The sequence below is a fragment of the Eubalaena glacialis genome, chromosome 1 (assembly GCF_028564815.1).
Source record: "Eubalaena glacialis isolate mEubGla1 chromosome 1, mEubGla1.1.hap2.+ XY, whole genome shotgun sequence".
NCBI classification, from domain to species: Eukaryota; Metazoa; Chordata; class Mammalia; order Artiodactyla; family Balaenidae; genus Eubalaena; species Eubalaena glacialis.
Genome location: NC_083716.1, coordinates 235,937,492 through 235,951,374, shown reverse-complemented (window position 1 = coordinate 235,951,374; position 13,883 = coordinate 235,937,492). Strand labels below are relative to the sequence as shown.

Genomic DNA, 13,883 nt, shown 5'->3' with positions numbered 1-13,883 from the left:
TTAATTTAATAAATTTATTTATTTTTGGCTGCTTTGGTTCTTCGTTGCTGTGCACTGCTTTCTTTAGTTGCGGCGAGCGGGGGCTATTCTTCGTTGTGGTGCGCGGGCTTCTCACTGCGGGGGCTTCTCTTGTTGCGGAGCACGGGCTCTAGGCGTGCGGGCTTCAGTAGTTGTGGCACACGGGCTCAGTAGCTGTGGCTCGCGGGCTCTAGAGCACAGGCTCAGTAGTTGTGGCGCATGGGCTTAGTTGCTCCACGGCATGTGGGATCTTCCCGGACCAGGGCTCGAACCCGTGTCCCCTGCATTGGCAGGCGGATTCTTAACCACGGCGCCACCAGGGAAGCCCGAAACAGACCTTTTTGAGGAGGAGGAGGAGGAGGAGGAGGAAGGAGACGGGGAAGCAGCAGCAGGAGCAGAACTCTTTGAACCAAATCTCCACTAAGACCTCAGAAGGGACAAAAAAGGCGAGGTGGGCCCACGTCCACCTCAAGAAATGGAGTTGCTTTGCAGAAAATCAGTCATATCCTTGACGAGAAAGCTTTCACTGGGGAAGGAGGGAAGAGATGACCACTGCCTGCCGTGCACGGGCAGCTCCCACGCTGGGGGAACAAGCCTCTGTCTCACAACGAACGGACGAGCTATAAAGTGTGAGCCAAACAAGGTGAAGATAACCCACCGGAACACGTTTGATCTGTAAAAACACGAGTCGGGCTGCAGAGCGTGTTGCAGATGGCCTCACCCGTGCCCTAAACCGCCCCCGACGATACTGCTGTGCGGAGGGGAAGACAGACCCTGTGATGATCACAAATCCTGGCCCGTCCCAAAGCCACCCCCAGCCCAGCCCCACCGGGAGGTCCCTGAGGTTCAGGACAACTTCTCTGTTGTTAGGCAAAGGGCCCACGAGCTGGGGTTCGGGGCCCCAACATACAGACCAAGTCCTGAACGCGGGCTGAGTGTGGAGACAAGTGCTTGGATGCTGGTGGGAAGGGCAGGCTATCGGGACAGGATGAAGGGACCCCCTGCAGCCCCGGACAGGTGCGCGAGGACCCGTGTCCCTGGAGAAGTGCGTTGCTGCAGGCACATCTCAGAAGGTTCCTCTCCACAAGCAGGAGGTACTTCTGTCTGAGGTCAGGGGTCACATGTTTAATTTAAAACACGTAACTTTGCTTCTTAAGCTTTCTGAAGGCTTTTCGCCAACAGGCAGTGTACGGCACACGGGCGTGGGGATACGGGGGCTGGGGTCCGAATCCTGGCCCCTCGGCTTCTGAAGATGCCTGGTCTGGAAAGCTTGCCCTACGCGGGTTTAATTTAAAAATAAGGATAACGCAGCTACCTGAACCGCGCAATGTTGAGGGTTCAGTGATATGCTAGATGAAAACAGCGTAACGAATACTAAGCAGTCACTTAGTTGTTCCAGGTCTGTAGTGTCTAGAACATTCTGGCAGGTGCTGCCCCACTGGGCTCCGTCCGTCCTCTGTAATCCTCTTGCTTCATCTCTACCGGTTGAAGTCATCACTGGGAGGGTTAGGAATTTAGACTACCTCTAATGGTCTCGGTTCCTTTATAAAAATACAGATAAATCTGTATGGCAGTGTGCAAACCCACATCAGTCTGTGTGACCCACAGCAAGGCTCCGACGACAGTGTCCTGAGCCAGACTGATCTGAAAATCCGGTTGTGCTGGAATCTAAAAATTCTCTCTGGCATCTCCACATCCCAGTGTCCCAAGGGACTTGATATCATCCAGAGCCCATTTCACAGATGAGGAGTCTGAGGCCGGGCACAGAGTCCAGGGGACTCAGGCCAGGTGAGGTCTCCGGGAGGCGTCTGGTCTGTGGCCACACGTGGGGGGCAGCTATGAGGGACACGAGCTATGTGCACTGCCTGTGTCACGATTCTCCAGAAAACCAGACCATGATTTAGAGTTCGACTGGATTATTTGGAACATACACAACTGAAAGCTTCCAAACGAGTGGATAATACAAACTTTACACTGCACGGTCAAGCTCCATCGGCACCCATACTGAAAGCCTGGCCTGTAAGGTGAGTGCCTCCACAGAGGAGCCTGGGGGTCTGCCTGGCTGGCGTGGAGGCCAACGCTCCCACCCGAACCCACAGGACACGTGACTTAAGGCAACGGTCTAGTATTGAGTTCTAATATTCCCAAAGGGAAATGTCCCGGGACCAATATTGTAAGTGAGAGGAAAAGAGTTGAATGCTTTTTCTAATTCTAGTTGAAACAGCATCAACAGAATGAAAATTACACATTAAAATTACCTTATGTGGAGAGTTAGGTTTATAAATAAATGCACAAAGAATAAGCAACTGTGTGCTTGCATCTCTACAGCAAAGAAGTTGTTTAAGAGCCTTCAAAAACACACACAGAGAACAGACTTGTGGTTGCCAAGGGGGACGGGGATGGGGGAGGGATGGATTGGGAGTTTGGGGTTAGCAGATGCAAACTATTATATATAGGATGGATAAACAACAACAACAGGTCCTACTGTATAGCACAGGGAACAATATTCAAAATCTTGTGATAAACCATAATGGAAAAGAACATGAAAGAGAATATATATATATGTATAACTGAATCACTTTGCTGTACAGCAGAAATTAAACACAGCATTGTAAATCAACTATACTTCAATAAAATTTTTTTTAAAAATGCAAAAGTCAAAGAAAAAAAAAAACGGAGAACAGCAAAGAAGAGGCAAGAGGACTCTTCTTAGTGGTTCTCCATGCCAGCCCACACATTGGCTGCTCAGCATCTGAACATGTCTTATGAAAACCTCATGGACTTCCTGCTCTGGTCTCACCTGTGACGCTGGGGCCCGATCCATCCTGGCCCTCCCCACACCTCCGTGCAGAAATTGCCCGGTCCTCAGCTAAAGCTGTATTCCTACTGTTTCAAACGGATTAAACTAAACTGTGGAAAGACTCCAGCCCTGTTCAAGGGTGGTCAGTGCCAACACGAGTTCCTACAGGATTGGTGAAACTGTCTAAGTACCCGGAGAAGAGGCAAAGCTGTTATCCTGCCCACAGATTCCTCTTCCTCTGAAGCAGAATGCACTCTAAATCAACTGGCCTTCTTTAACAAACTAAAAGATGGCATTTCCAGAAGCCATGGTGCCGGGCTGAACACTTATTTTTATTTTCCTGGGAACTACCACAGCCAAATAGGTCCGATGAATTCCCGTTTTACTTGAGACATAAAGTAATTTGGTACCCGGCTTCTGGGCTAATGAAAAACAATTCCAGGCTAGCAACATAGGCCAAAACAAATGCCTGCATTCGAGTCCTGTTGTGTAATGAGGAAGTTTAATTAAGGCCCCGCATTACAGCTGTAAATGTTCCCTTATATAATAAGGTCTAAATGAAACTGAACCTAATCAAAGTTACAATTCCTTCATTAGCAAATTACAAACAAGAGCACACAGCTGACACACCAGCTATGATTATCACAACTAATTGCCTCGTTGTTACAAACCAGCCTGAAACAGTGTTCAGATGTCCGTCTGCGAGAGCAAATTAGGGCCACGTCGGGCTACTCCTGTGATCACAAGGGGCTCTTGTATGGCGATCTGATTTACCCCGTCGACTGGCGGCCAGCGGCCCAATCAAAGCCGAGCTACAAAGGCAGCCTTTGAAGCCAGTGCAGCCTCCAAACACACTCCATATGCAGGCGGGCAGACTGCACTTCATTAGATCTGTTGTCACATTTCCCTCTTCTTATTCTAATGATCCTATTTTAATACACACAGGAACCTCTTCTAATCGATGTCAAGTGAGTGACTTCTACCTTCATCAACAGAGCACATCAAACAAACCTTGGCGCACGAGCCAGCATCACAGCGAGCAGAGACCCGGGGTGTGTCTCCAGCTACAGGGACCGGAAGGGGGAAACGGCATACCTGTTTAATTGGGATGGCTCGACCGCTCCCGATGCTGTCCGCCCGGCTCTCCAGGCCTTTTTTCTCTTTGTCTGGGTCACTCCCTTTCCGAGACTGCAAAGTAAAAATAAAGTTAGCATTTGGGGAAGAGCTGCGGTTCACAGATCGTGGAGGTGAGCCCCTATCTGCATGGTTTCTGCAAAACACACGCCCAGAAGCCCTGGATGAGCTATGTGTGTACCCACGTGCACACACACAACCCAGGAGCAGACTGCTGGGGCGTCCATCTCCACCGAGCCATCACGTTACAGGCAGTTTTCTAAACTCTTCTTCCTACTTTTCCACTGCAAAATTATCATTTAATTCTTTTGTAAAGAGTTCAAAATTCAATTACTAGAAACCAATGGACCATACAGGAAAGTAACGCCCAACGGGAAAACACGTTCTAAAGCTGCAGTTAATCCAGCCGAGGAGGAGAGGATTCCTCGCTGCTTGTTTGGGAAACCTATGACATAAATGTATATATTCAATTAACATCTGAAGGATTTAAAAAATTCTATTAACGTTTCAGCTGTGCAATTCAAAGGGACACCCTTAATTTGTAGCAAGGTGTCATTAATGTTCCTTTTGATGGCTTCTGGATAGCTAGAAAAGAGCAAATTCAAAGTTAAAACTAGTTTAAGATACCACAAAAAATAACAAAGGGAAAAAAGTTGAAAATACCTTTTGGGGCAAAACATCAGTACTCTGGGGAAAAATGAGTGGCTTTGTTTGCCAAGTTCCTGAACAGTTTCCCTGGCCATATTGTTGATGTACGTGCACTGCCCAGGAGCGGGCGATCGGTGGGGAGGGCGGCAGTGGTCACCCCAGTTCGGAAGCCACAACCCCAGCATACGGTGACTTGGGGACACTGAAGGCGCACCACAGCTAAGTCTCCATCTCTTGGTGGCATGAGAAAGTGTGAGCACAATGATTTTCTGACAGATTTATTTTATTATGAGAGAAAGATCTGAGATTCGTCCTCCTTAATAACTGTGCTGACAAGTGACAACTCCACTCCATTACTTTTCAATGGGAACATTACTCACGCAATATTGAAAATGGAGAAACATTTTCATGTGCTTTTCAAATCTGGGATGATATATGAAATGAACAGACTTTGTGGTGTCCAGGGCGGCAGTGAGAAGCTAATGAAATCCAGTTTTAACGGGTGTGAGATGGAGCCGCTGATTTTTTTTTTTTTTTTTTTTTTTTTTTTAAATATTAAAGGGGGTGATGTCGTAGGGCATAAGGGAGAAAAGTCCCCATGACGTAAACCCGGATCTGGGACTGCAAGGGGCACACGGGCTCCTTAGAAGACAGGCTTCTTCGATGATGCTAAGAAGCCGACATTTATTTACTGAGCACCTACTAAGTGCCAGGCCCTGTGTGCTTTTTTTCTTTAGGATGCTAGAAGCCTGGAATGAAGTACCAGGAAACGAAACAAGCAACCAATAGAAAGTTGCAGAAGAACATAAAACATGACGTTTAACCTTTGGGCTAGGAAAGAAATAGAGATTTATCAATTCCTTGTCATGAATTTTAGTTAAGAGTTGCGGGCTCACTTTTCTCTTTAATTATCTCTTTAATTAATAATCTGTGGTAAGAGCTACGTAACAGCCTTAAATTCTCTTTTCCCTACATCTCAGTTCATAAGAAAGCTGGAATTAGAGGTTACTATTTGTAAAATGAGATTCAAAGCTCATGGCGATGACTTTTAAAATTGTTTTAAATCAACAGAGACCATTAATGGTACTTTCAGAATTCTATGAATTCTAAATTTCTAAATCTGGAAATCCATCTTCATTATTCTCTATTAACCAGAATAATTAACAAAACAAACATTAAAAAAATTAACATCCTCCTCAAGGCAGCACATCTGTCCTCACAGCCACTCTGTCGTCAGAGCAGAATTTCTGGATTCCACGCGAAGCAGGATTATGAACTAAGCTCCATGTTTGATAGCACTCCCTGAGATGAAGGAGGTCGAAACTGAGGTAAGACTTCACTGCCAAAGTGCAACAGAAATTCCCTACGGCTCCAACACGTTGGTGGAGAGAGTCATAAAACTAAAATTTCAAGACAGACCAGTGGTTATTTGTTAGGCAAAAGGGTTTGCTGTATCGCTGTCTTACAGTGACTTTTGGTACAACAGGCTGTGATATATATCATAAAACTGAAATCCAACAACGAAACTGAAACAAACCCGTTGGACATAAGACACCGCAGCACGTACAAATTCCCAGTAAGGTCTCCTGATGTTTCTGCCAACTCTGAGACTACATCACCCACGTCCTTACGTTTTAGCTGAAATGGCTCCGTGAAATCATCAGATCCGAAGTCTCTCTGGGTACCGCTGTCTGGGTCAGGAGTGAGTGTGCAAGGCATCCAGCCTGACACACAACCAGAAACCTAACGGGAGTTTATCACACCCATCACAGAAGGTCGGGGGGAGCCGGAAGAGTGACCGTGTAGCCTCCGCAAACAGCGAACACGGAGGAAAGAAAGGCTAGGATAACTCTCATTACCATCTCCTTCTTTAGAGGAATGTTTAACTTTCCCCCAGGTGATAAAAGAAGGCGTGACGGGGCACCCCATCAGCTGCCTGCTTACAAGGACAGGCAGCTTCGCTGACAGGAGCCCTCACTATTAAACAGAAACCTGCTTTCCCCTTTTTAACTGATGAGTAAGTCGAAGGCTGCTGGAACACATATAATAGGATCCACACTCCCCATCTCTACAGAAGACAAAATACCATTCAAACAGGTCTATTTAGACTATCAGTTTTGCTGCCTTATTTTTACAGAGCGTCTCTATGAGCTGGGCTATGCCTTTTCACAATCTTAGGTTACTGGATATGCTTGGCTCTGTTTCGGGGTGTCAGCATTATATGGTAAGCTTTAAAAAATACCATGTAAGTGACACCAGGATTACAAAGCTTGAAAACAGGCAAAGCAACGTACAATTGTGGACACGTACTAGAATGAGGTTAAGACATGGATACAGAAAATAGACACCAAATCCAAGTGAATGCCGATCCCTGGACCGGGGGTCAGGGGGATGTATTCTGGAGGGGCACAGTTTATCTGTGACTGGGTTATTTCTAGAAGAAGTAACCGCAGCAGTGGCAGAAAAATGCTTGTATTTGCTGAGTTGCACGGTGAGTACATGCATGCGTTTTTTTTAATTCCTATATGTTTGAAAATATTTCCTAATAAAACATTTGAACCACATGTAAATTAGGGCTACTAAACTAATCATCCTAAGTGCCAATATTACAGAACCAGGAAGTGAATGGAGATAGCCTTTGAATATTTCTTTTCTCAATACAATGATTTTTTCTCAAAGAAATAAGCAAGATAGGATATAATTTAGCTTTTTTATCAGTGAAGTACTGTTCCTACCGCCAATATAACACATAATTTGCTACTACAGGAGAGACTTTTTTAAGTTTGTACTATTTTGTAAAAGGTGCATGTGATTTATTTTTGCTTAAGATTTTTGCTTATTTCTGCACATGTGTATATGCCAACAGAAACATCTGGGACTGAAGAATGTTAGCCCAGAGTGGTACATTTACAGGTCATCAGATCCAAAGTTTATACAATTCATAAGCACGTTATTTGAAAACTGGTGTATGTACTACTTAATTAACTCTGGCCTCTTTACAAGGGTCTAATAAATACGGAGGACAGTGCTCCCTCATCTGGGCATTACTGCCCCAGCCTGCGTGGATTTTTATTCACTAGGATTGTTCGGCATATGGCACTTCTGTCCTCCTAATACACGCTTTTCAATAAATACACTTTTGCCAATTTAAGCCAGTAATTACCAATAATCGCCAGGGATGAAGAGTCTATGAAATTTTACATATTTAAGAATAGATGCGAACCGGTAACAAGGAGAATTTAGTGTCCTAAGTGGCTGCAATTTCAAAATTAATTTGCTTCTTGTCATTCCTTGGATGACACTGACATCTAGTGGGGTTGACACTTCTAAGATCTTCAACCTACACCACCCACCCGGCGCCACCACCGTCACCATCATCGTCTTGTTCAATGTCAAACCCAGTAATGACGAAGACACAGGATCTCAGCCGTCTTTTCCTTAAACGCCGTGATGCAAACCCGCAGTGAAGTTAGCTTCCTCCATGACCTGATTCCTGTTCCCGCTAATGACAGCCAAGCAGCTGGATTCGATTTCTTAAAGGGTGTGTTTACTCTCAGACCGTTTTCCAGCACTTGAAGAGATCAAGCACTGATCCCGCACAGGGTCACAGGCAGGCCCCCGCATCACTAGCTACGTTAATTATGACATAATAAATGAGGATTTTCAGCCACCACAAGGATGAATTCTTATTGGCTCCGGCACTGCCCCACCCGGCCTGGACAGCTGGGCCCCTGGCCTCTGCCCGGGCACCTGGACGCGGCGGCAGTGCGTACGTGTGCGCCGCTCCAGCAGCAGGGAGGGTGCCCCCTCGCTCCAGTCTCCGCTCTCCTCCGGGCGGGCAGAGCCCCCCGGTCTCTAATCCGCTTCCCCTTGAACGTGGGTTAGCTCCCATCACACTACTCCTGATAGAAAACAGAACCCAGCTGCGCAGACAGCAGATGGGAAGTTCCTTTGCTTCTTCCTGCCTTAAACTTGTCTCCTTTGTCAGTTACCCAGTGGGCAGGGTCCGGGACACTATTTTCCGGCACATTCCAACCCCAGGGCTGCCCTTATAAAGGGTGGGGATGGGGATGGGCATGTGTCAGAGCTCACCTCTCACCTTGAACAGAACCAAAGCCAGTGACCAGGAAAGGTGCCCCTTAGAAGGTGTCGTGAGCCTGGGTGTTTCCCCTTCCCGCCACACCCTAGAAGGAGCGGCAAAGATACAGAAGATACTCTGGTCCACGTTCGAGAGCCCCCACACCTCCCCGCTACGCTGGTGTCCTGCTCTCGGCCCGGTCTCTCCGCATCTTCGGCAATGGGCTTCTCAGGTCCACTGAGCCATGAGTCAGTGCACAGCCTGTTCTGTGAGGTGACACCGTCTTAACTGGAAGACCCCAGCTGGGCGTACAGAAGTGTTACAGGTGTTGGATAAGCCAGAAGTGCTGTTTAGGTGACTGCTGTTATTCTCGCTATGTCTGAAGAAATTCCACAGTAAAGCATCTTATTCATGTACAGATTTACGCATATCAGATATTCACCTGTATTTTGCAGACGCCTAATTACCTCCCTCCCAATCTATTACACAGCCCTACAACTACTTCCTTTTTTTTTTTAAATTTATTTATTTTTGGCTGCGTTGGGTCTTCGTTGCCATGCGCGGGCTTTCTCTAGTTGCGGCGAGCGGGGGCTACTCTTCGTTGCGGTGCGCGAGCTTCTCATTGCGGTGGCTTCTCTTGTTGCAGAGCACGGGCTCTAGGTGCGCAGTCTTCAGCAGTTGTGGCTCGTGGGCTCTAGAGTGCAGGCTCAGTAGTTGTGGCGCACGGGCTTAGCTGCTCTGCGGCATGTGGGATCTTCCCGGACCAGGGCTCGAACCCGTGTTCCCTGCATTGGCAGGCGGGTTCTTAACCATTGCGCCACCAGGGAAGCCCTCTACAACTACTTTTGCTTATGCATTAAGAGAAATCATTCCATAACGTTAGTGGTGGTGAGATAAAAATGAAAGCGAGGCCACAGAGACTCTTCGCCCCTACAGGGAATCTTCTTAGCAGCCTCACCACAACTACCATTGTTTCCAGCTCAGAAAGATTAAGTAAGTTGCCCAAGGTCCAACAGCCGCTGGCAGCGCAGGACAGGGTCTGAGCCTGTCTGATGCTCACTCTGGCACTCCAATAGCAGCATCTGCCAGAACTCACATGGCACAGGGCAAAGGGCAAAGGGCAAAGAGCAAAGGGAAGGGGAGAGTTGTGAGGAGGGGGAGTTCGCTGTTGGCAACAGACCTTGGCACTAAAGACTCATCTGATGGGAAAACTGTTACGAACGTGGTGGGAAAGGGACGGGGGATCTATCGTACTTGGTAGCCTCGTTCACCATCGAGAACACCATCTTCAGGGAATTCCCTGGCAGGCCAGTGGTTAGGACTCCATGCTTTCACTGTCGAGGGCCCGGGTTCAATCCCTCGTGGGGGAACTAAGATCCCACAAGCCTCGCAGCGCCGCCAAAGGAAAAAAAAAAAAAAAAAAAAAAAAAGAAAGAACGCCATCTCCAAGTAAGGGCAGTGGGTCAGATAAGAGACTTGTGGCCACACTTTCAGAATCTTCCTTCAGTTTAAGCCAGGAAATACTGAACTTCTTTGCATCTAAGTCAGCAATAATCAACCAAGAGGAGAAGTCAAATGGCTTACAACAGGGCACCCTGACACTGGCGGCTGGAGACCTCTTTGTTGTGGGGCTGGCCTGTGCATCGCAGGATGTTTAGCAGCTCCATGGTTGCTACGCAGACTAGATGTCTGCATCTAGTGGTCCACACCCACTCCCACCTCTGAGCGGAGACAATTCAAACTTTCTCCAGAAATGGCCGAATTTCTGGGAGTGCAAAACCGCCTGGTTGAGAACCCCTGCTTTGAAAGCATACACTTGTAATGCACAGACCTAGTTCCAGGAGGGAAAGTGTTCTTCTCAAATCAAATGACTCCAGTCACACGGCAGTAGCAGCTCTGCCTGGAGTTCTGTGCCCAGAGCTCTGGGCTCCACTGCAAAGCCTTCCTTGATTGATTGGTAATGTCTGCTATGTGTAAGGGAAGGGACAGGGCAGCAGCACTTTTGTGTCCTCTGTAGTTCAGGGGTTCTCTGCATCCCAACTGCCCAGGGAACTTTTAAAAACTACACACGCCTGGGCCCCACGCACAGATTCTGAGTTCGTAAACCTGAGCCCTGAGAGCTGATGTAGAGTTTTAAAATGCTCCGCAGATGGTTCTGAAGAAAAGTCCAAGTGGACTGGCTTCTGTCCGTGAGCCGCTAAAGACCCTGAGCTAAGTCCTCAGTGCTCCAGCCTGAGGAGAAGGGGGTCTGTGCATTGATACGGCTTTATACATCTCATCTGAAAGGCTTGATGCACACGTTTGGGGAATTCTGGTAGAGTCTGTCACCTCCATGTATCTAATGTGACAAGTCTTTAGCTAGAGACCAAGAAAGTCACAGGATAACAGAGACCTTTATACAAACCCTTTATACAAACCTTTATACGAAGACCTTTCATACAAACCCCTTGCTCTTCATTTCTGACACATGTCAGGACTCCCTGCAACTGAGAAAGTCCCACTTTGCTCAACATCTGCATCTTGGCATCCTATAATTTTCTGAGACTTCCACAGAACTCAGCACTCTTCTTGTTAATTTGGTTTGGATGCTACACCTGTCATTGAGCCACCTGGCGGCCAGAGGACCGCTAGGTGAGCAGGAACCACGCTCCGATTCCCCCCTCCCTGCCCCCCGGCAGGACACTCACGGTGAAGAGGTTGGACCGGCGCTTGGACTGCTTGCGGACGGGCGTGGGCGTGTTGGCCGCGGGCGGTACGTCGATACGCAGCTCCTTCTGGCTGGTGCTCGGCGTGGACGGGACAGAGGAGGAATAGTCGCTCAGACTCCCGCCTCCGTTACTTGTCTGTAATGATTGAAAGCCAAGGTTTTGTTAGGACACGCTCCAGGAGCCTAACCCACCACCTGCGTGGGGTCATAACCCACAAGCCAGCAAGTTGCATGGAGGCGCGGCCCGGCCGGTGGGATCAGCATCTCCCGCTTGCTGGTGGCATCAGCATCAAGCAGGCACAGTTTCATCCTAGAACAGACCGATCAGCTCAGCATTGTTTTGTCTAAGAAAAGTGACCTAAGACAGAGAAGTCTCTATCGTTTGACCTTATACACTACCAAGTGTAAAACAGATAGTTAGTGGGAAGCAGCCGCACAGCACAGGGAGATCAGCTCGGTGCTTTGTGACCACCTAGAGTGGTGGGATCGGGAGGGTGGGAGGGAGACGCAAGAGGGAGGACATATGGGGATATACGTATATGTATAGCTGATTCACTGTGTTATACAGCAGAAACTAACACACCATTGTAAAGCAATTATACTCCAGTAAAGATGTTAAAAAATCTGAGAGTTAAAATGTCATTATTTTCTATTTCCTCTGAAAAGGGAAGGGGTTGGTTGAACTAAGTGGTTTCTACCGTCCCTTCACTGCTCCAGATTCGAAGGAGAAAGAGTATGATTTCGCCCAGTAGAACCAAAACTCACATTTTGAAAATGACCTCTTGAAGGGATAAATTGGGAGATTGGGACTGACATGTACACACTACTGTATATAAAAATAGATAACTAATACGAACCTACTGTATAGCACAGGGAACTCTTCTCAGTACTCTGTAATGACCTATATGGGAAAAGAATCTAAAAAAGAGTGGATATATGTACATGTGTAACTGATTCACTTTACACCTGAAACTAACACAACATTGTAAATCAACTAGACTCCAATAAAAATTCATTTAAAAAAAAAAAAAAAGAAGAAAATGACCTCTTGGAAATGTGAATGCTTCTGGAAGATACTTCAAGATTCAGAGAGAATTACAGATGCCTAGAGTGAGATTTAACATCCTTGAGCGTGCCTTCACAGGACCCCACTGTAAACGCACTTCCTGACTCTTCAAGCTACCAAAAGCACGATACCAGACCTTCTCGCTACATCTCTTTAAAGAGTGCCAATATAACACCCGCCTAAGAAATGTTAACCGAAGACACACGGGCAGGCAAAAATAAGGCAACAGTTCCTTACTGGGTTTTTGGTTAGGTTCTTCAAAGTGACAATTATGTTGTTTGTTCCCAAGTAAATAGCAAAATGTTGCAATGGAAAGATACTAGTTTCCATAGGGCCTAAGGGAGACGGGAATTATAACTGAGGGCTGCTACCAGACTGAAGCATACTGTGGGATTAGCCACTGAGATTCACCCACAACTGCTCAACATACAAGCAGACGAGAATGAGGACCAACGTGGGGTCATTTAAATCAACAGCAGAGACGGCAGTGCATACCCCGGCACCTCCACTCCAGCCAGCATGCCTCATAACACAGGCAGCGTGAAGACGGGGAATATTAAAGAATGATTCCCATAAAAACCACTTGGCCACAGCAGTTTCTGAAGGAGATGTTAAGTCAATTACCGACATGCTGTTATTTATAAAGTTGAAAAGAAAAAAAAAAAAAAATCACCTTGGAGCTGGCTGAGAACACTCTTTGGCAGGTGTGTCCTCCTGGATTCTGACCTGCTTTTCAGTCCAACCTCTCACAGGACCAACATACCTGGCTGATGTGCACGGCAGACACCTGTGCGGAACAGACAGACGAGTGGCTCGGAGAGTTGGGTAGGGACTTGCAGGGTCCGATGGACAGCTGCTGCTTCTTCCTCGTGGCAACGATCTTCTGGGCAACTAGCGGACAGGAAGACAGAAGAAGTCTACGTGAGGCTGGTTTCCAAACAGAGGGAATGTGGCAGAGACCGAGGGCTGTCTCCGTTATCCACTACTCCCTTCATCTGCGGTAACAGAATTCCTGATTTTTAGTTGGGCACAGGACTACCGGAATAGATATGACATTTCTTGGAGCTTCCTCCGGTCCATCCCCTTGCACCCCAGCTAAATGTGGCCATGCAAGCAAGCTCTGGCCAATGGGATGGCAGCAGGAGGGTCACATGGCGGCATCCAGGAAACATCCTTGAGAGAGCTGCCCCTGGTCCATGACTTCCTTATGTCTTTTTCCTTCTTGCTGTGTAAAAAGCACTTATGTTGGCTGTAGCTCTGGAAGCGATCTTGCAGAAGGAAGCCACACTTGGTGGGACACAAGCCCCTTCTAGGGGCTAGGCCTCTGGCTCGGCAGCCCTGTGCAAACCTCAGACGCTTTATATGTAAAACACAAAAATACACACCTATCTTGTTTAAATTATTCTAATAATAGGACTCTTCCCCCAGTTAC

General features: G+C 47.3%; 1 protein-coding gene across 4 annotated transcripts in view; it reads right to left on the bottom strand.

Annotated features, from left to right (window-relative positions):
* The window catches only part of AGAP1 (ArfGAP with GTPase domain, ankyrin repeat and PH domain 1), a 543,249-nt gene that overhangs the window by 264,540 nt on the left and 264,826 nt on the right, over positions 1–13,883 (bottom strand). For all 4 annotated transcript variants that reach the window (XM_061188805.1, XM_061188822.1, XM_061188813.1 and 1 more), the window contains exons 7-9: positions 13,215–13,342; positions 11,366–11,521; positions 3,914–4,006 (exon numbers count right to left, since the gene is read on the bottom strand). In XM_061188805.1, coding sequence (XP_061044788.1) covers positions 3,914–4,006; positions 11,366–11,521; positions 13,215–13,342 — 377 coding nt within the window. The remainder of the gene's footprint in view (positions 1–3,913; positions 4,007–11,365; positions 11,522–13,214; positions 13,343–13,883) is intronic.